At 39.3% G+C, this 18774-nt stretch overlaps 2 protein-coding genes across 5 annotated transcripts; one reads left to right on the top strand and one right to left on the bottom strand.

Annotated features, from left to right (window-relative positions):
• The first annotated feature begins 1159 nt into the window (after nucleotides 1-1159).
• On the top strand, nucleotides 1160-4833 carry LOC107808238 (putative serine/threonine-protein kinase PBL19). Of its 2 annotated transcripts, none has more exons than XM_016632746.2 (5): nucleotides 1160-1339; nucleotides 1668-2108; nucleotides 2978-3238; nucleotides 3754-3876; nucleotides 4043-4701. In XM_016632746.2, exons 2-5 carry the CDS (start codon nucleotides 1749-1751, stop codon nucleotides 4586-4588), a joined length of 1290 nt encoding a protein of 429 aa, XP_016488232.1. In that variant the 5' UTR covers nucleotides 1160-1339; nucleotides 1668-1748; the 3' UTR covers nucleotides 4589-4701. The 2 variants fall into 2 exon arrangements, with proteins under 2 accessions (XP_016488232.1, XP_016488231.1); XM_016632745.2 differs by having other exon boundaries at nucleotides 1171-1538; nucleotides 4043-4833.
• A 580-nt stretch (nucleotides 4834-5413) lies between these two features.
• Nucleotides 5414-10944, bottom strand: LOC107808237 (uncharacterized). 3 transcript variants are annotated; one of them, XM_075238818.1, is made up of 4 exons: nucleotides 7548-10944; nucleotides 7368-7418; nucleotides 6070-6612; nucleotides 5414-5723 (listed from the first exon to the last, which is right to left on the bottom strand). In XM_075238818.1, exon 1 carries the CDS (start codon nucleotides 10853-10855, stop codon nucleotides 7991-7993), a length of 2865 nt encoding a protein of 954 aa, XP_075094919.1. In that variant the 5' UTR covers nucleotides 10856-10944; the 3' UTR covers nucleotides 5414-5723; nucleotides 6070-6612; nucleotides 7368-7418; nucleotides 7548-7990. The 3 variants fall into 3 exon arrangements, with proteins under 3 accessions (XP_075094919.1, XP_075094920.1, XP_016488230.2); XM_075238819.1 differs by lacking the exon at nucleotides 7368-7418 and having other exon boundaries at nucleotides 6070-6187; nucleotides 6282-6612; nucleotides 7548-10933; XM_016632744.2 differs by lacking the exon at nucleotides 7368-7418 and having other exon boundaries at nucleotides 7548-10933.
• Nucleotides 10945-18774: the final 7830 nt, after the last annotated feature.

The raw sequence follows: 18774 nt of genomic DNA on the forward strand, positions 1-18774 counted from the left end.
AAGAGAACAAAGGGAGGGTGGGATGGGGGTGGGGGTGTGGGGAGGGGGAGAGAAAACAAAATGAATATAAGTAGCTTTTTATGTATAAGGGCCCATAAAAATTTATTTTTTTTCATAATCAATGTTTTGCCATGAAATTTTCAATTTTCACTTAAAGATGAACTTCCGAATTTTTCGAAAATTTAAAAAACTCCAAAAAGTTATTTTAAAATTTTCAGTTCAGATCACTCACAAAAATTCAAAATACAACTCAAAATTATATTCATGTCCAAAAACAACTCTAATTTTCAAATATTATTTTTACTTTTTTAAAAAAATCATTTTTTTTCGGAATTTTACAATTCTCATGTCCAGACGCCAACTAAATCTCTAAAGAAAGAATGCAAAAAAGGAAACTTTATTTGGTTTACATTTGAATATATTTTTCTTCATAGAAGAGCTGTTACAGAAAAGCCATAATAAGAAAGGTTGCTTATCATTTGATTGAGCGTTCATGTGTCTAACTTCTGTTGTATTCTCTTATTTAATTTGCTTAATCTACAATAGATTTCGTAGTAAGTCTGAAATACAACATAAATGTTTTCCATTTAACCATTATCTAAAAACATTTACATTGTATTTTCGAAATCTAAGTTCAATTCCACCATATGACAACAACATTGCTAATCAAATTAGTGATTGAGGAAGTGCTGAGATGTAGCTTAGTGGTCAGAAAAGTGGAGATAAAAATATTATTAGGTTACTTTTTTTTTATTATTCAAGTTTTAACTGAAAAATTTATTCAATATTTGTACTTGTAGAAGATAACAAATACTCCGTTACATTAATTGAGGTATATGCAAGTAAGTGAAACGCCACAATTATAAAGAAAACTATTTAGTGAGGAAAAACCAATCAAGAGCCTAACACACCGAACTTTTACACCCCATTTGTAACAAAAACTTCAAAAGGTCGTAGTCTTCTGAACAATAACAAAAGATAAGTTTGACCATTATGTACTAGGTAACCCCTATACCAGCACCCTTATGCCTCTGATTGAAAATAAATAAATAGAAAGATTAAACAAGAGAAACGAAAAAGACAGAACTCTCTCTCTCTCTATATATATATAGATAGAAACATAGTTGTCAAAATCTGACAAAAGATATCTATTTCCCCCACCCCCCTCTTGAAGAGAGAGGAGAGGAAGCGTCCAAAGAAAAAGAGGGAGTTTTTGGGGAGTTTTTGGTCTAAGAAAGAGTGGTTACCAAATCCAAAAGGAGTTGAAGAACCAAGATTTTGAATAAACTCTGACTCTGAACAAAATTCAAAAGCGAGTTTGGACCCTCTATAATATATGGTAGAAGCTTAATTTCTTCTCTTCTTCCACCAACTTGGATAGCTGATACTAGTACTTTTCTTGTGATAAAAAGAGTCCAAGCGGTTGAACAAAATCACGGGTCCAACTTTTAGAAATACATAACCAAAAGAGTAAAACTGTCACATACTAGTGTTTTTTTGATTGTGCACTACCATTTTCTTGCTATTTTCCCATCTGGGTAATAATTTTTTCCTTGTTTTATATCCATTTATCATGTGTTTTTACTTTATGTACTTTGAATTTTGGCTATAAAGCTGTTCTTGATGTAGTTAAAATCTCTTACTTTTGATCTTATGATTTTATGTAGGAATTCAATGGCTGTTCCTTAGCTCTGGGAGTTAAAAATTGAATCTTGAAAGTTCTGTAAACAATTTGTAAAGTGTGGAAAATGAAGTGTTTCTTTTACTTTAAGGATAGAAATAGAAATAGGGAAAGAAAATCAGCACCAGTTGTACTTCAAGATCTGAGCAAATCAGATATATCAGGTGGTGGTGCAGAAAGGGTGACTAAGTCTTCATGTTCAACTTCTTCTCCTCGTAGCTTCTCTGATTTGTATGAAGGGAAAGCTCAGAACTTGAGGGTTTTTACATTCTCTGAGCTTAAACAAGCAACTAATAATTTTAATAGGTTACTTAAGATTGGAGAAGGAGGTTTTGGATGTGTATATAAGGGTACTATTAAGCCTGCTGATGGAAAGGGTGAATCAACTGTTGTTGCCATTAAGAAGCTTAATAGAGATGGTTATCAGGTAACCTTTTTTTGTGTGTATGTGTTCATTGAATTTGTGTTAAGTTTGGCTGGTAACCAAAATTTAGTGACTAATGTTGCAAATTATTAAATGCCCACATATGTGTTTTAGTGGCTTGAGTATGGCCTTATCTGTGAAATTGTTGCTATATGTGGAATTGTTTATAGCAGCCTTGTCTGGTAATGAAGCATTAATGATATGCATCATTCTTTGTTGTCTTTAAAGGTCTATGTAAGTAGTGTAATTTTAAGTTGTCTTTTCTGTTTTTTGTTGCTATGTTACTGAAGGAGTATGCTACTTACATTATAACAATTTGGCCTCTTTGTATGGTGAAAGGTGATGTTTAATCTTTGATCTTCACTAAAAAGAGTAATGCCCTTGAAATCAGTAGCTGCTTCCACATCCTCATGCGACTATTCAAGGAGAATGTACGTGTTATACGTATGTATCTTGGTTGTGGAAGAGAGGATTCATAGACAACTTTGTTCCATTCACATTTTTGATTTCTCCCTGCACTGTGCTTTCAATACTATTTCCAAGTCATTTTTAGCTTTCTTTGGCAATTTGATCTACTGTGATATGCAGGGGTTCAAATTGTCATTCGATTTCTGCCGAAATGTGTATCATTTCTATATGGCAAGCAGTTTCGAATGATCTGATTTTATTCCAGTTTTTTTGCCATTGGTTGAAAGATCTAATTTTCAGCATTTACTTTGCAGCAAGTTATGGTTATCACATCTCGCTTCTCTAGATAATTATTGTGTGCTTGCAAACTGAAATCTGGAGTCTTTTGTTTTAGAAGCTAAACAATTTAAGTTGTATCTTATTATAAGCTGTGGTATTGTGTTGATCCTCTGATTGTTATGTAGGGTCATAAACAATGGGTAGCAGAAGTGCAGTTTCTGGGAGTGGTAGATCACCCAAATCTCGTCAAACTATTTGGATATTGTGCCGTTGATGGGGAAAGAGGTATTCAGAGGCTACTTGTGTATGAATTCATGTCAAACAGAAGCCTAGAAGATCATCTCTTCAATACCGCCTTTCCTGTTCTTTCTTGGAAAAGAAGACTTCAAATAGCTCTTGGAGCAGCTGAGGGACTGACTTATTTGCATGAAGAATTGGAAGTTCAGGTATTTCTTTTGAATAGCTTCTGTGGTTTTCTTCCTAATTTTGAGTTATAAAATTACATGAGTATAAACTTTTAGCCAGATTTTTCCTCAATATACAACCCTGTTGATACTATTAGCAATTTTGCGTCAAGCAATAACAAGGAAAACTGAAACATATGATGAGTATGGATGAGTTCTATTTATGATGTTTATCTGTAAAAAGAAAAAAATCAAAATCACACTGTCTTTAAATTTAGAATAAATTTGAGAGAAATAATGTCAGGTAATGCAGATTGCATCCAGATATTACCTGATTAGCCTTCTGTGAAATTTTAATAAGAGTTTGAGATAGAGTATTGAGTTGAGAATTACATGGCCATTTATGAGATAAGAGTATTGAGTTTAAAAGGATTTTTAACAGTAGTCTCTGTTTATCAGCCACCAGAAGGCTTGGAAATACGGATTCATCGTTCTGTTGCTTTATAGCAATCGTATATATATCCAAATTTCATGTTCATTTTCTGTCAATTTTACAGGTGATATATCGTGATTTCAAGTCATCAAATGTACTTTTGGATGATGACTTCATGCCAAAGCTTTCAGACTTCGGGCTTGCCAGAGAGGGCCCAACTGGCATGCACACACACGTCTCTACAGCGGTATGTTACATTGATCTTCTCAGATTTGTAGGTTTTACACCATTTATGAGAAAGAAAGCACAAGTGATTTTCTTTCTTATTTTCAGTGTAAAATGAAGTAGTTTATGGTAATATACCTAGATATCTCAGTGGCAAATGACCATAAATAACACGCTTTTGTAACCAGGTTGTCGGAACATGGGGATATGCAGCACCTGATTACATAGAAACAGGACATCTCACAGCTAAAAGTGATGTGTGGAGTTTTGGTGTTGTATTGTATGAGATCCTAACTGGTCGACGGTCCCTAGAAAGGAACAGACCGAAATCAGAACATAAACTTCTGGAGTGGGTCAAACGTTACCCTGCTGATAGCCGGAAATTTGGTATGATCATGGATCCAAGGCTGGAAAATCAGTATTCGCTCAATGCAGCTCGAAAGATTGCAAAGTTAGCTGACATTTGTTTGTTAAAATCTGCAAAAGATCGACCGAAGATGAGTCAGGTAGTAGAAACTCTGAAGCAGAACATTCAGATTTCTGGTGAAAATAGCTCCACAGACACGAGTTTCCAGAGTGTCGAAGATGAACCTGTTGTAGAGGAAAAACCAAAGCAGACAGGAGCCTCAGAATCAGCGAAAAGGCGAATGGCTCACTTGGCTAAACTTAGTGAACATGTTGGTGGAATAAGCAGAAGAAGATTTATGATCATGCAGAAGGCTAAAGTTATATAAAACAGTTTTTTTTCCCTCCTGCATATCAGATATCAAGTTGTTAAGAATTCTGGTTTATTGAACGAGAGAACATAGCAACCAGTTTAACGAGTAACTAAAGCACTTTTCAATTCATTAGTGGCTATGACTAGAGGCACCAATCAGTAGCCTGGAGTTTTTTGCATGCCATCAGCTTATGCATTTGCATTGTAGGCCACTATTCTGACTTCTAAGGAAAAAAAAATTGTAGGCACTATTCTCTTGTGCATTTTTTGTCAGCTATTGTGTAATTTATTTATTTAACTATGTTATCAAGTAATTTTATCCGTCAAGGCTGGCTTAAGCAGATGGAAGAAATTACTTAAGGTTCTTTTTTCATGAATATATTTTTGTTTCTTTCGCACAGTAGCCCGCCGCCCCCCAACAACAACAACAAAGAAGCACAAAGCGAAGAACAAAAGGAGGGAAGGCTGGGAGGAAAGAAGAAGAAGAAAACTTGAGTCAAGTCACAAAGAAATAATGGCGAATTGATTAGATTGTAAACCATGTTTTATGGAATCGTTGACGAATATAGTTTCAATATGGACCTGCCAACCATAGGAGACGTTGACTACTTACAGCGTTGAACGCACTGAAAGAAAATTTCTTTTTTATTGTTAGCAGAGGATCGGAAGAACACAAGTTCGGCACATGTACAATACTGCGTCTCTTAAGAGCAACTGAAAGAGAAAATGATATGCCCCCACCCCGCCCCTGGACAGCCCGGCGTACAAAGCATCCCGCATTCACACAGGGTCCGGAGAAAGATCACCTCCTACCCACCCCGCCCCTGCCAAAAAATAATATGAAAAAAGGAAGGAAAGAAACTACTTCAACATTGTATATTTGTTTATCAAATTACACAACTCTCTTTTTTTTCTTTTATCACAAGGAAGGATCCGGGAGGTATTGGGAATTGAAACCGCAGTTATTGTGTGGAGACTCCGATTGATACTACTAGACTATAAGCTTTCCAGCTTCTCAAAGATCCAGAACATGTTCTAGATTAATAATATATACGACACAAGAACCTTGTGCAGCCATTCCAACAGTCTCCAGTGTCAAAGGACTATATGGCACTGATCACCACTAGTTTGGACAAAGCCTTTGGTGCATCCTGAAATGTGAAAATTCAATCGCAGAATTCAGCAACATAGTGCAGCCATTCTCTACTAACGGGGAAAAAAGGGTTGGGGATGGGGGGAGCGGTGAGCTTCATCACCTACAGACATTGGATAAAGACAACAGCTAAACAAAATTTTCACAAAACTGAAAAGAAAAGGAAATTAGTTGCTACTATAACGCAAGGATGGCGCTAAACTTCTAGTCTGAGAGTAAATCATTGTTCAGAGTAGGAAAACACAACATTTGACCTGTATTTGTTCGCAAAAGACATAGACCTTCATGTGAAAGTTGCATACAGAGTAATACTAGAAGAAGATATGTTCACAAAATAAACTTACCAGGTCCATCATCGTTGGCAGGTTTGCAAAAAATCAATAACAGCAACAACAAATGCCTAGCTAGTTGGGGTCGGCATATGAATCCTTAATATCCATTTTCTCTCTACTTGGACCAGGTCTGCGAAACTTCAAATGGTAAAAATGACAGCAGCTGGAAAAAAACCTTATCAATAACAAATTAAAAATCCTTGGGAATTTAGGGCTGTCATTACGTTGCCCTATAACCGACACTTGATCTTTTATCATTCACCATAGCAGTTCTTTTCAGGATCAAATCTTTAGGCACATCCCTCGCCAGCTACAAGAACGACAACTACGCCTCAGTCTCAAACAAGTTGGGGTCGGCGATATGAATCTTCGTTCCTTTCATTAAGCTCAACACATATCATCACCATTACCTTCATTATCAACTCAAGAAAACATCATGCAAATACCGGACATAGAGCAGCATCTAAGTCTCTTCTCCCGCAGGTACACAGAGGGGTGATAGAGGAGTCGCAACATCTTTTTCAAGCTGTCCTCAAGCGCAATTTGATCCCCAAACTGAAAGAAAAACCAGTAAATCAGTTTAACATCCTTTTTCTTTTAGGATAAATAGTGAATCAGATTTTGGAGGACCGAGCGGATAATTGTTTTCTAAATAGGTAAGTAAAACCAAGTGGATAAATTTTTTTAGAAGGGGCAACCAAATGGATAAATTATAAGCAAGAATCCACACTCGTATCAGACTTTCGTATCCTCATTATTCACATGAAAATGTGACAACAGAACTGAGAGTGAACAAACTTAAAAATGTAAAAGCCTGATAAACTTTAAATAGCTTCAGAATCATCATTGAGCTAATGATGAATGTTGCACTGAGAAAAGCAGTCCGGAAACTAAGGATGTTCAAAAGCAGTTGAAAATTTGGTATAGACAAGCAAGAAAGCTGTCACTGGTAACTTGGCTTTTTTGGTGAGAGAGTAAAATTTCTGAATGAAAAGCAAGACTTCAGGAAGTGAAGAAAGGAAAGTAGACTTCAAGAAAGGCACAGTATTGAGGGCTCATTGCAGTTCAGAAGGATTACTGGCAAAAAGTAGGAGGCAGATATCATGGAAGCCAGAAGGTTAGATGTCGATTTTTGGAAGAATTTTTCTAGATTAACAATGACACACAAAGTCAAAGTAGTTGATTCCAAACCCTCTTTGTTTGAGAATTAAGAAAACAAATCTCATCTCACAAATCTTTCAAGCCATCTCATAAAACCTATCCAGATTCCAGCATCAATTTATTTTCATTCAACAAGAGAAACTACATACGAGCTTATCAAGTCCAGAACAATTTGATGATTTCAACAGGAGAAAGACGTTCTGCAACAACAAAGAAGTTCAAATTCAAGAAAGGTCTCCAAAGTTGATTCAAAACTAAAGACAGAAGAACAAAAGTCTTTAGAAAGTACACATGAAAATAATATTAAAACTTAAAAAGGCGAACTATACCAAGTAAGAAGTACATATCATCATTCACAACTCTTGCAAATTGCCATAGAAACTGCAGCTTCATGATGCGGTTTCCGATTCCAGTGTTGGGAAGCATCATCAGTTCTAAATGATCAAGCTTCTTTAGCATTTGAGAAACTTACTGAAGCCACATAGGTTCTTTCAGTAGGTTCTTCTGTTGTCCTTTCCAAGCTTGTTTACCTTTCGTAAATTAGAAAAAGGGCAGCCCGGTGCACGAAGCATCCCGCATTCACGCAAGGTCCGGGGAAGGGCCGCACCCCAAGGGGGTGTGATGTAGGCAGCCTACCCTGATGCAAGCATCAGTGACTGATTCCACGGCTAGAACCCGTGACCTATAGGTCACACGGACAACTTTATCGTTGCTGAAACTCCCCTTCACCTTTCGTAAATTCATCCAGAAAAATTTCTATGATGGTAAACATTTAGTTTCTTGCTCTTTCATCAAATTGGCTATACGCCTTGTTGACTAACTTGAAGGACCCACAAGGACCATCCTCAACTAGTTCGTAAGAGCTGTCATTTTTATCACTATAAGCCTTACTTCTACGTATGTAGTCATAGGTAATGTACATGAGGAAGTCTAGAAAGAGACTCTTTCCTGTTGTTTCTGTACAATATTCTGTGTTTTCTTGTATATAATGAGAAGCATTGTCCAAAATTTTATATGTTATTTCATCAAACTCAAAACCAATTTCGCTCAACTTCTGCCCCCACATCAACGTCCGCTGAGGTAGTCCCTGCTTCCATAGGTGAGAAAGTAGTAAGTTAGCGGTAACGGTGTTTGGGATAAATGCCATCTTAAGCAACTTTGCTGCCAAAATCATTGCACGGTCCAATATGTCATTGCAAGCACTATTCATCATAGTGTTATATGTAACGGTATTTGGCACCACTCCAGCAGATACAAGCTCATCCAACATCATAACTGCTCGATTTATCCTCCTACTACTACAGAAACCATGAAGCTTTATATTGTAGGTTGTGATATCAGGTTCCCATCCACTGGCATACATTCTTGTCATAAAGTTATCCGCATTGACCATGTCGAATGCTTTGCAGAATCCGTTGATCAAGGTGTTATATGTAACAATATCAGGTTGTATACCACTTCGTTGCATTTCCACAAAACTGTCAACAGCTAATCTCATTCTTCCCTGTTTGCAGAAACCATTGATGATGGTATTAATTGTAAAGACATCCGGGAGAAGACCCCTATCCCTCATGTCCCTCTCTAGTTTCTGAGCTTCATTCAGTTTTCCGCTATTACAAAAACCAGTAATTAGCGAATTATAAACAAAATTATTAGGCACAAGCCCTTTCCTAGTCATCTGGAAAAAGGCATCATACGCATCTTCAACAGATCCTGCTTTAGCAAGCCCATCTATCAATGCAGAAAAAGCAACAGAATCAGGAGCGATTCCCATCATTTCCATTTCTTCCCACAATATTCTAGCTCCTATTACATCCCCTTTCTTAAAATACCCATCCAGAAGCACAGTGAAAGCAGTTCTGTTAACAGGGAAGGACATTGCAATCATCTTAGCCATTAAATTTCTCGCTTCTTGCAGCCTCCCTGTCGTTGCCAAACCCATGAGAAGGGAAGCACACGTGGAAGCTGAAGGAGTCTGACCAAACTGAACCATAATATTATAGACTTCAAATGCTTTTTCTTCTAACCCTTCTTTGCTGTAAGCAGCAATAATGGAATTAAAAGCTATTACACTAACAGGTATCCCCTTCTCAAGCATACTATCCAACAATGTTACAGCCTCGTTCAACCTTCCTGCCCAACACAATCCTGCAATTGATACATCAGAGAATAAACAATCTGGAAAAAGTCCCGTCACTGTTAGATCCCATAATAATCGGTCGCCATCCTCTTCCCTACCATACTTATAGTGACCTGCCACCAAAATGTTAAGAGTTATAGCATCTGGAACTATACCCTTCTTTTTCATTTCTTCATATAGCATATTTGCTTGATATATTTCCCGTGCTTTAACGTAGCCATCCATCAAAGCATTATATGTGATGGTGCTAGGAAAGACACCCACCTCTTGCATTCCATCAAAAACCTTTCTGGCTTCCATCATGTTGCCTTCTTTGCATAAGGCATTAATTACCGTACTAAAGGTAGAGATACTTGGATTACATCCATGATCAATCATCATATGCACCCAGTGCAATGCATCTGAAGTCCATCCTCTAATACAGTATGCATTGATCAAAATATTATATGTAAAAACATCTGGCTCACATCCAAACTTCCTCATGAGATGACATAAACTCTCTCCCGTTCGAAGACTGCCTTTTCTACAATATCCAAGAATCATTACATTAAAGAGATTGTTAGTAGGACGAGGCCCTTTATGCAACATATCCCGAAATAACTTCCAGACATTACCATAATCACCAATCCTAAGCAACAACTTAAATAGGATGCCGACAGCTGATGAACTCGGCCTCAACCCACTGTCTCTCATCTTACTCGAAATCTCTAATGCAGCCGAAACCATTTCTGCGGTTAAAAAAGCCCGCATTAATGAATCAAGAACTGAAAAGTCACACTCATACTTACAATGCTCCCTCCACATGAACTCCACAATCTCATCACTCCTACATTTTCCAATCCTCCTAATGATCCAAGATATTATATCCTGTGCCAATAGCCTCAACTGTCCAGCAGCCAATAAATGCGCACTAATACAACATGACTTCACTGTACTCTCCGAATAATCTTGAAAAACAAACTTAAAGAATGCAAATGCAACTTCCCTATTACCAATCAACTTCATAATTTTTACCAAAAAAGATGGGCAAAAATCTCTTGAAAATGCTTCCAAAATGTAACCTTTTTCATTTTTTATCATTCTTGATAACCCCACAACAATTTTACGCCTCTCATTTGAGGTAATGACAGTGTAAGTAGAAGAGTTTGACAAATTCTTAAAAGGGGAAAACTGTTCAAGAAAATCAAATCCTTTTTCAGAATCTAATAAATTTGAACTGCAATATGAGCTTTCAGTAGAAAAGCTGGTAACTTTAGGGTTTAGGACTTTGTGTGGTGGAGTGAGGAAGTGTAAAACTAGCAGTTGTGAAGTGTACAAGGATGTTGGAAACAGGGGAAAATGACCCACCTTGTAATTGATGCGCATACGGCGCAAAGTGGCACACATCCGGAAATTCGCCGGAGATGTCGTCGGGGATGATTTTCCCGGCAAAGCTAACGGAGTTTTTGAAGGTTTTGACGTGCACAGCGCAGCAAAATCTTGAGTGACAATGTCCATGGACTAAAATGTTAACATTGGACTTGTTCAGTAAAGTCAGATGGGCCAACCCAACTAGTTCCCAGTAAAGAAGTTGGGCTTGTCTGCACATTGTTGATACCGAAAAAAGTTTTTATGAACGTTATCCGTTCCGGTGACAAGCACAGTGGCTGTGTTCGGTCCTCAACCATTCCATCTTGAATTTTACGTGTCCACATTTTAGTCAGTCACGTATCATATTATATTTTACCCTATACATATAGTCTCTCTGTTTTCCGGTAACATAACTTTGTGTTATCGAAAAGGCGGTAGAGACACCTTTTTGGCGGAAATTACTATAGTTCCCTCTTAAGGTCTCTGATAGTTGATTAGACGCATGTCTCTCTGCATTTAATGCCCCGAACACGCGTCATCCCATGATTCAATACAACTTTTGCCGATTATCGAGGTAATCATGGCCATGAATTTAGCCGCCAAAATTTTACTTAAACGCAACTTTCTTTTCCTTAGCGTTTTACAAATTGCTTGAGCTTCTGATTTGCATCCTTGTTTTCCATCCGTTTTCTAATTTTCTCCAAACATAAACTCTTTACCTTCTTCTTTTCCAATGGCTTCTTCCTCCAAACGTGGTGGTTCTATAAAGAATAAGAACAAAACCAAGGATTTCGTTCCTCCAATAGTAGATTCCATCATCCCAAAAAGGCTTAGTACTTCGAAGGATTTTGAAAAGAAATTTCCTACTGCTAACCCTCGTACATGGGTTGTTAGTAGGTACCCTTCTTCCATTCGTCCTTCCAGTATTCCTGCTGTGAAGGAGGACTGCAGCTGCAATGAGTTGAAAATTATTGCTCCTGATCTATCGAAGCGAGTAACCCTTTCAAAGGAAGGTTTTACATACTTTTTCACGTATCCCATTACTTTGGGTGCGTTTTCTTTGAGCGGAGAGCCTGATTCCGTGATTGCGGAGTTTTGCCTTCACTACCAGGTAAGTCTGGCACAGGTAAGTCCTTCAGTGTGGAGGACGATCGCCTGCCTCCGACGTTTGTGCCAAGAAACTGGAGAGGAGCTAACCTTAGCTCATGTGATGAATCTCTATTCCCGTAAAATCTTCCGCGGGAGAATAATAAACCTTTGAAAGTGTGGCCACCATGCTTTGTTGTCTAGCATGGATGATGACAACGACCATGGATGGATGGAACGGTTCGTTGCAGTTGCCACCAACGACATCATTCCGACAACAGCTTCATCCTTTCCGGTTGCTTGGAACCGCACTCGTAAGTTCTTTGTATAATATTCCTCCTACGAGATATTCTTCTATGGTTGTATCATCTCTTCACCCTCCGCATATTTCAACAACTCGATGGCTCCCAATGGTGGGTTCAGAAGATTTTGGACGTCACAACGCCCGAAACTCATTCGTGGAAAGAACTGGCCCTTAAGTACGGGTAGAAGGCCAAAAATCATGGTAACTCAAATTTACCTTGCTTTCATTTTTGTATATGAAGAACTTGGTTGAACCCTTCTCACTTTGTTCATGGAATTAGGTCTACCTACGGGCTTTGTTGTTGTCCCCGAGGAGGACATTTTGGCTGATCCTGCTGATGCAGCGAGGCTGCTTCAGGAAGCACTTACTCAAACAGGTATCTCCGGGCCTGTTTCGGGTACAAATATTTCTTTACGGAGTCCTCGGCCAGAGGATAAACAAACAAATAGAAGACGTTCCTCCGCGGCCGGGAAAAAAAATAAAAGGGCAAAGACAGATGCCCCCAAATTGTCTTCGGTGGCGATGATGACTGGTCCTCCTTCTGGGTTAGTCGTAGACACCGTGATGATTGATGATGAATAAGAAGTCATTGATGAGGGAGCTTCTTTACACAGAGGACGAAGATCCTCATTATCTCAACAGGCTCAACCTGTTGAGATGGTTGCACCAACTGAAGACGAAGTCTCAGTAGTTTGGGGAGAATCTAATTTAGTAGAATATACCAACTCCCGCTTCCGGGCCCCAATTGTTGTAACCGGTGTTGAGAGGCTGAGTACCGGGTCCCTGCCATCTTTGGTTGGCGAGTATCAAACAACCAGCACTGCATTGGATGTAGCTGCTTCTCACTCTTCAACTCCATCAGCTTCATCTCCACCTTCACTAACACCAGCAACTGCTACATTATTTCCATCTCCGTCTACTCTTCCACCAGCGGTTGCTACACCATCTCCATCGGTAGCATATGACCATGAAGAAGGTGTTCCTCTTCCACAGTCCCCAGTTCATGGGATTTTGGGGAAAAATTATGTTGCTCCTTCTGAAGATCCACAAAGGATGAGGAACATCACTCTTTCGGTCTCTACCGGGTGCAACCTGCTATCACGGTCGGTGGAGCTTGCTAATTACCTGAAGCCTTTGGCTTCAGAAAAAGACTGGGAAAAGATTCAAACACTCTCGAGAGAGAGTGTTTGTTGAACAATGTTATGCATACTGCCACAACGGTACGTTCCTTCCTTCCTCTATTATTTCTTCTACTTTGAACGAATGTATTCTAAATTTTACCTCTTCTAATTTTATAAGCCAACTTTCTTGCTTCCGAGGGCCTTCAAAAGTTGATTCGTGAGAAGGAAGAACTTACTTCTGAATGGGATTTTCTTTGGGCAGAACGATACTAGATTGTTCTTCGCCTCTCGGAACTGGAAACCAGAGCTGATGAGGTTGTTGTTTTGGAGGCTCATTTGCAGCAAAGCGAGCAAGAAGTGGCAACCCTTAGCCAAGAAATCGGGCCGATGAGGGTTAGATTTGATGAGGTCAGGTCAAAATGGGCAGAAGTGTAGAATGTCGTTCTTACTGCAACTGACTGTGAGGCTGCCTTTGTTGAAAGAGTGATTAACTTGGAAGCAGCCTTGAACTCCAAAAGCGAAGAGCTTGCTGCCGTGGAGGTGAAACATGCCAGCTGGAAGAGAAGTATAGGAAAACTATTAAGCATAATAGGATCTTTAGTTCAACTGTCCGTTAGCTCGATGTCAGCCTCCAATCTGCTAGATACGCACGGGAAAATCTTTCCCCCGAGGTTAGCCAACTCAAAGAAGAACTTAAGAGCCGAGCGGCTTCCCTCATTATTGAAAAAAGTTATTCCATGTATAGCATGAGGAGAAAAACCTTGGAAGAGGCCAAAGCCGGTATCATTGATGTTGATTCCGAAATTGCTAAGGTCCGAAAGCTTGAGTTAGCTGCAAAAAATAGACTCCCGGCGCAGTCTGATGCTCCAGGTTCTTCTAATTCTGGTTCCGAATTTTCGAAAACTGAAGAAGGATCGGAAGGCGACGAGGCCGAAGGCCAAACTGGGGAAAGCATTGAGCCATCGGCGGAACCAACTACTCTTTCCGGCAATGCGAATACTTCTCTTCCTTCTGGTCCCGGAGGCGCTGCAGTTTAGCTTTTCCTTTCTTTTCTCATTTTGTACTTGTAATGGTTTGGCCCGTTCTTATAAATAAAGACACATTTTTTTGTTCAAGTGTCGTTTGAGTCTTACTTTCATTTGAATATCCATGCACGCCTTTAACTTTTGCATTTGCTCGAGCATTCTGCGCATGTTATTCAATTCGCGTTTTACTATGTGTAGTCTCGGATGCCTTTTCTTCGAATCATTTTGGTTCCAAGTATTATCCCTTTTATGTGAGGGTTTTTATGAATATTTGAGCAAGTTTTCCCTTTTACATGAGGGTTTCGATGAATATTTGTGCATTTTTGCATCCTTTTCATATGCAGCTTCAGGTGTATTTTTCCTCGATGGCATTTTGGATTCCGAACATTGATTCTTCTGGGACCAACCTTTTGACATGAAGGTTTTTATAAGAGAGGGCCCTCTTATGTTTACGGTGCTCTTGAAGAGGACGTCTCTTATTCATTACGGCACTAACATTTGAAGTACTTGTTTAACTTTCAAATGACAAAATCAGCTCATCGTTCAGACAAGAAACAAGATTAAAGCAAAAGGATTTCATTTTATTCTTTCTATTTTCAGAAATTACATAAGCATTTTGCTATGCAGAAAAGAAATTGCCATTACTTGTGGTATCTTGTACAACTTGTTTCTACGGGGCTGGCTGCGCAATCTCCGGTCCCGATAATGTATTTTGTTTCCGAATTTTTATTCCCGGTTGACGTGGCAGTCATTGTTGTCGTATCCTCATATCATTCCCCCCAGTGTTTAAATGTGAAGCATGCGAATTGGAACACTCGAAGTCTTGTATCTTCGAAGGTCCCACCAGTGAATTACTAGGTAATCCTTCACTTGGAAACACATCTTGTTTCCCCTTAAGAATCTATTCTATCGAGCGAAAGAATACCTAACATTCCTCTGGTGGTTTGTGCTCGTGAATGGTCGGGTAACCTCTGTTCGGTAACAAACTTAACTTCCCGGTGGGAATTTGCTATCGAACCAAAGATAACCTAATCGTCCCCGAGTGGAAGCTTATTCGTTTGCCTTGCTATCAAAGGCCTTATTGTTGATGTCTTCATAGTATGTTTTCTGTTGCTGCCTCATTAAAAACCTTGCTAGAAAACTGAACGAAGGGAAAAAGAGTGCTGCAGCACATACTTTTGTTTGAGTGTTGTTCATCAGCAATAATATCTTTTGAGATGTGCCACGTTCCAGTTGTTGGGCAACTTGTCTCCATTCTGGTTCTCCAACTCGTATGAACCTTTCCCAATGACAGCTGAAATTCGGTAGGGACCTTCCTATGTTGGACCTAGCTTTCCCGCGTTGAGCTCCCGGGTATTTTGTGTTACTTTCCTTAGAACCAAGTCTCCTACTTTGAAAAAATGAAAATTGGCTCTTCGATTGTAATATCGCTCCATCCTCTACTTTTGAGTTGCCATTCTTACATGCGCCAAGTCCCTGCGTCCCTCGAGCAATTCCAAGTTGATTAGCATTGCTTCGTTATTCGATTCTTCATTTGTTTGAGAATATCTCAAGGTGGGTTCGCCCACTTCAACCGGGATTAAGGCTTTAGCACTGATAAGTAGGGATTTTGACCGCTTATTTGCTCTCTTTTACTTACGTTTTAGCTCAAAAATTCTTATAGGTATTCCCGAGAACTAATGAAATGTGCTTTCTTGCAGAAATATTGGGAAATGAGCCAAAGAAGTGAAAATCAACTCAAAAAAGAGTAAAATTAGACAAGAACCAAAATAAGGCAAAAAGGGCTACAGTGCGGTCGCAAACTCTGAAGATGCACTGATAGAATTTCTTCACAGAGTGCGGACCGCACAATTATTGTGCGGCCGCAGAAGACTAGATTCAGAGACTTGTAGTTTGGGAACTTAAAGATGTGCGGACCGCACTATTATTGTGCAGCCGCAGGATGCCAAAATGCGGCTTCACTCATAAATATGCGGTCCGCAGAATAAAGCCCAGATCCAGTCCAAAAGCAAGAGTGTGGCCGCACTCAGAAATGTGCAGTCCGCAAATTAGAGGAAGTGCGGTCGCATGTCACTTTTATGCTACCGTAGAAAGCCAACCTGACCAATCAATCTCAAAGTGCGGACCACATACATAATTGTGCAGCCGCACAACCTTCGCAGGGGCAATTTTGTCAGATATTTTTAACTAGATATAAATAGATCTTTTTATCATTTTTAGGTTAAGTTTGGTGCACCTGAACACTTAGAGCCATTTTTATTTTACTGTATTGGGTAACTTTGTACTAGTTTAGCATTTAAACATTAGATTTTCTTTCCTTAATCAATTATTATGCATTTTATCTTAGTTTCTTCTTTAATTTCTTCATTTTCCATGAGTAGCTAAACCCTTAGCTAGGGTTGTGACCCAATCCTAGCATGGGTACTTAATGGATGATTGATTTAGGGCTTATTTATGATTGGGTATATGATTTTAGCCTAGTTCTTGCTTGAATTTGAGAATTGATGGTTGCAAACATTGATTCATGCCTAATTGACTTAGTCTTTACTTGAGAAAGTGAGATTAAGTCTAGGAAAACTTGGCTAACAAGAATTTGGGGTGAACTCAAGAAATTGATAGCCCTAATTAAAGGGTTGAATCTAAAGATAGTAAGACCTGACTTGAGCATTTATCACTTATTTCGTGAGATACCCATTTGGACTTGAGAAAGCCAAATTGGGCAAAATCACTCAAACTACCAAGAGGTATAGAGTGAGTAATTGCGTGTGATTTCTCTATTGTATCCCGATCAACCAAACATGCCCTAAAGCTCTAAATTCGTTAGGTAACCAACTAGGCGGAAGTCGCAACCCTAGATCTTTTATAACTTAAAAAACAACCAAAACTAAAAATATTGTCTCTTAGCTTTACAATTACAATCATTAGCGTAAAAGTAGAAGTAGAAACAACAATTGAAAATGTGAAAGTATAATCTTAGGCACGTCGTACATTCACACTAGGTATATACCTAATCCCACATCAAGCTCCCTGTGGAATCGACCCCAACTCGCGTTGGGTTTTTATTATTGCATCGACCGCCTCGCAACCTAAATTAGTTGTGTGAGTTTGGGCGACATCAATTTTTGGCGCCGTTGTCGGGGAGAAAAACAGATTTAGCTATATATTTGATTTTGTGTGTGACTTGTCTTCTTTTTCTTTTGCGTTACTAACCTTTTTGTGACTCGATTTTAGGTACAAAAATGGCTCTCAACAATGATCCTCTCGGAAACATGTCGTTGGGGGATATGAACGTGGAAGATGGCCCACTTGAAGAGGTTCCTCTTGAACCTCAAGCAAATAGACGAGGTCGACCGCCTTAAGACAACATTCCCGTTCCTCCCCCAAATCCACCAAGAACGGCTCCACACCGGGTGTTGCCTAATGAAGGGTACGCAAGTGCCATAGTCTCACCCCGCATTAGGGCGGGCAACTTTCAAATAACAAATGTTATGCTTCCATTGCTTGAGTAACGGGGATTCTTCACAGGGGCTCTAAATCAAAATGTGTACAAGCACTTGAAAGGATTTGTGGACACCTGCTGGGGGAGTAAACAAACCAACGTTTCCGAGGATGCTTTAAGGTTGAGACTATTTCTCTTTTCTCTATGGGGGAAAGCCTTGGACTGGTTAGAAAGATTGCCAAACCATTCTATCCATACATGAGATGAATTGGCGCAAAAAATTATTGCCAAGTTCTTTTCTCCAGGGTATATGGCTACTCTTAAAGACGAGATTCTAGCATTCAAACAAGAATCTAGTGAGCCTTTTTCACGAGATATGGGAGAGGTACCACACTATGGTGAAAGAGTGCCCGAATAATGACATGACCGAGGCTATGATTCAACAAACCTTCTACAGGGGGATCAATACTACCAATTAATGGGTGGTAAACCAACTTGCCGGTGGAAATTTTATGACAACACCATATGCCGAAGCTTCTGAAATCTTAGATAAAATGGTGGATACTTCATCGGCATGGCAAAGTAGAGCAAATGTTCCTCAAGGCGATCCAAATGTGATTCACCTACACAAAGAATTGCACGATCATGGGCAAGCAATTATCGAGTTGACCACTACAATGAATCAATTGGACAAAGCTCAACTTCAATAGGTTCAAGGTCCTAAGCAAGTAAATGCAATGGAAGGTGTCAATATGATGGTGAACAAGCGAAGGCAAAAGGGTCAACAACTGCAAAACCGTGTGGAACGATTTGTGCAAGATGATAATTGGTTCGACCAAGACTAATCATACAATGAGCAAGAGAAAGAAGTACAATATGTGAATAACTACCAAGGGCAAAGGAACAACTCTCAAGGCCCGAATCACAAACAATGGCGGTCTCAAGGAAATCAAGGAAATTGGAACAATCAAAATCACCAAGGTGTCACGCCCCAAACCTGGGGAGGCATGGCTGGCACCCGGTGTCGTACTGGCCCGAGCGAAACACTCTGTAACTTTTGTTTTTGTAACTATCATGGGCCAACATGGTCA

Source organism: Nicotiana tabacum, chromosome 19 (assembly GCF_000715075.1).
Source record: "Nicotiana tabacum cultivar K326 chromosome 19, ASM71507v2, whole genome shotgun sequence".
Lineage (NCBI taxonomy): Eukaryota > Viridiplantae > Streptophyta > Magnoliopsida > Solanales > Solanaceae > Nicotiana > Nicotiana tabacum.

Bases quoted from the DNA above. Each gene is read 5' to 3' on its own strand.
- LOC107808238 (XM_016632746.2), top strand. From the start codon at position 1,749: ATGAAGTGTTTCTTTTACTTTAAGGATAGAAATAGAAATAGGGAAAGA. The intron at 2,109-2,977 runs GTAACCTTTTTT...ATTGTTATGTAG, and splicing joins TTAATAGAGATGGTTATCAG to GGTCATAAACAATGGGTAGC. The intron at 3,877-4,042 runs GTATGTTACATT...TTTTGTAACCAG, and splicing joins ACACACACGTCTCTACAGCG to GTTGTCGGAACATGGGGATA.
- LOC107808237 (XM_075238818.1), bottom strand. From the start codon at position 10,855: ATGGACATTGTCACTCAAGATTTTGCTGCGCTGTGCACGTCAAAACCT.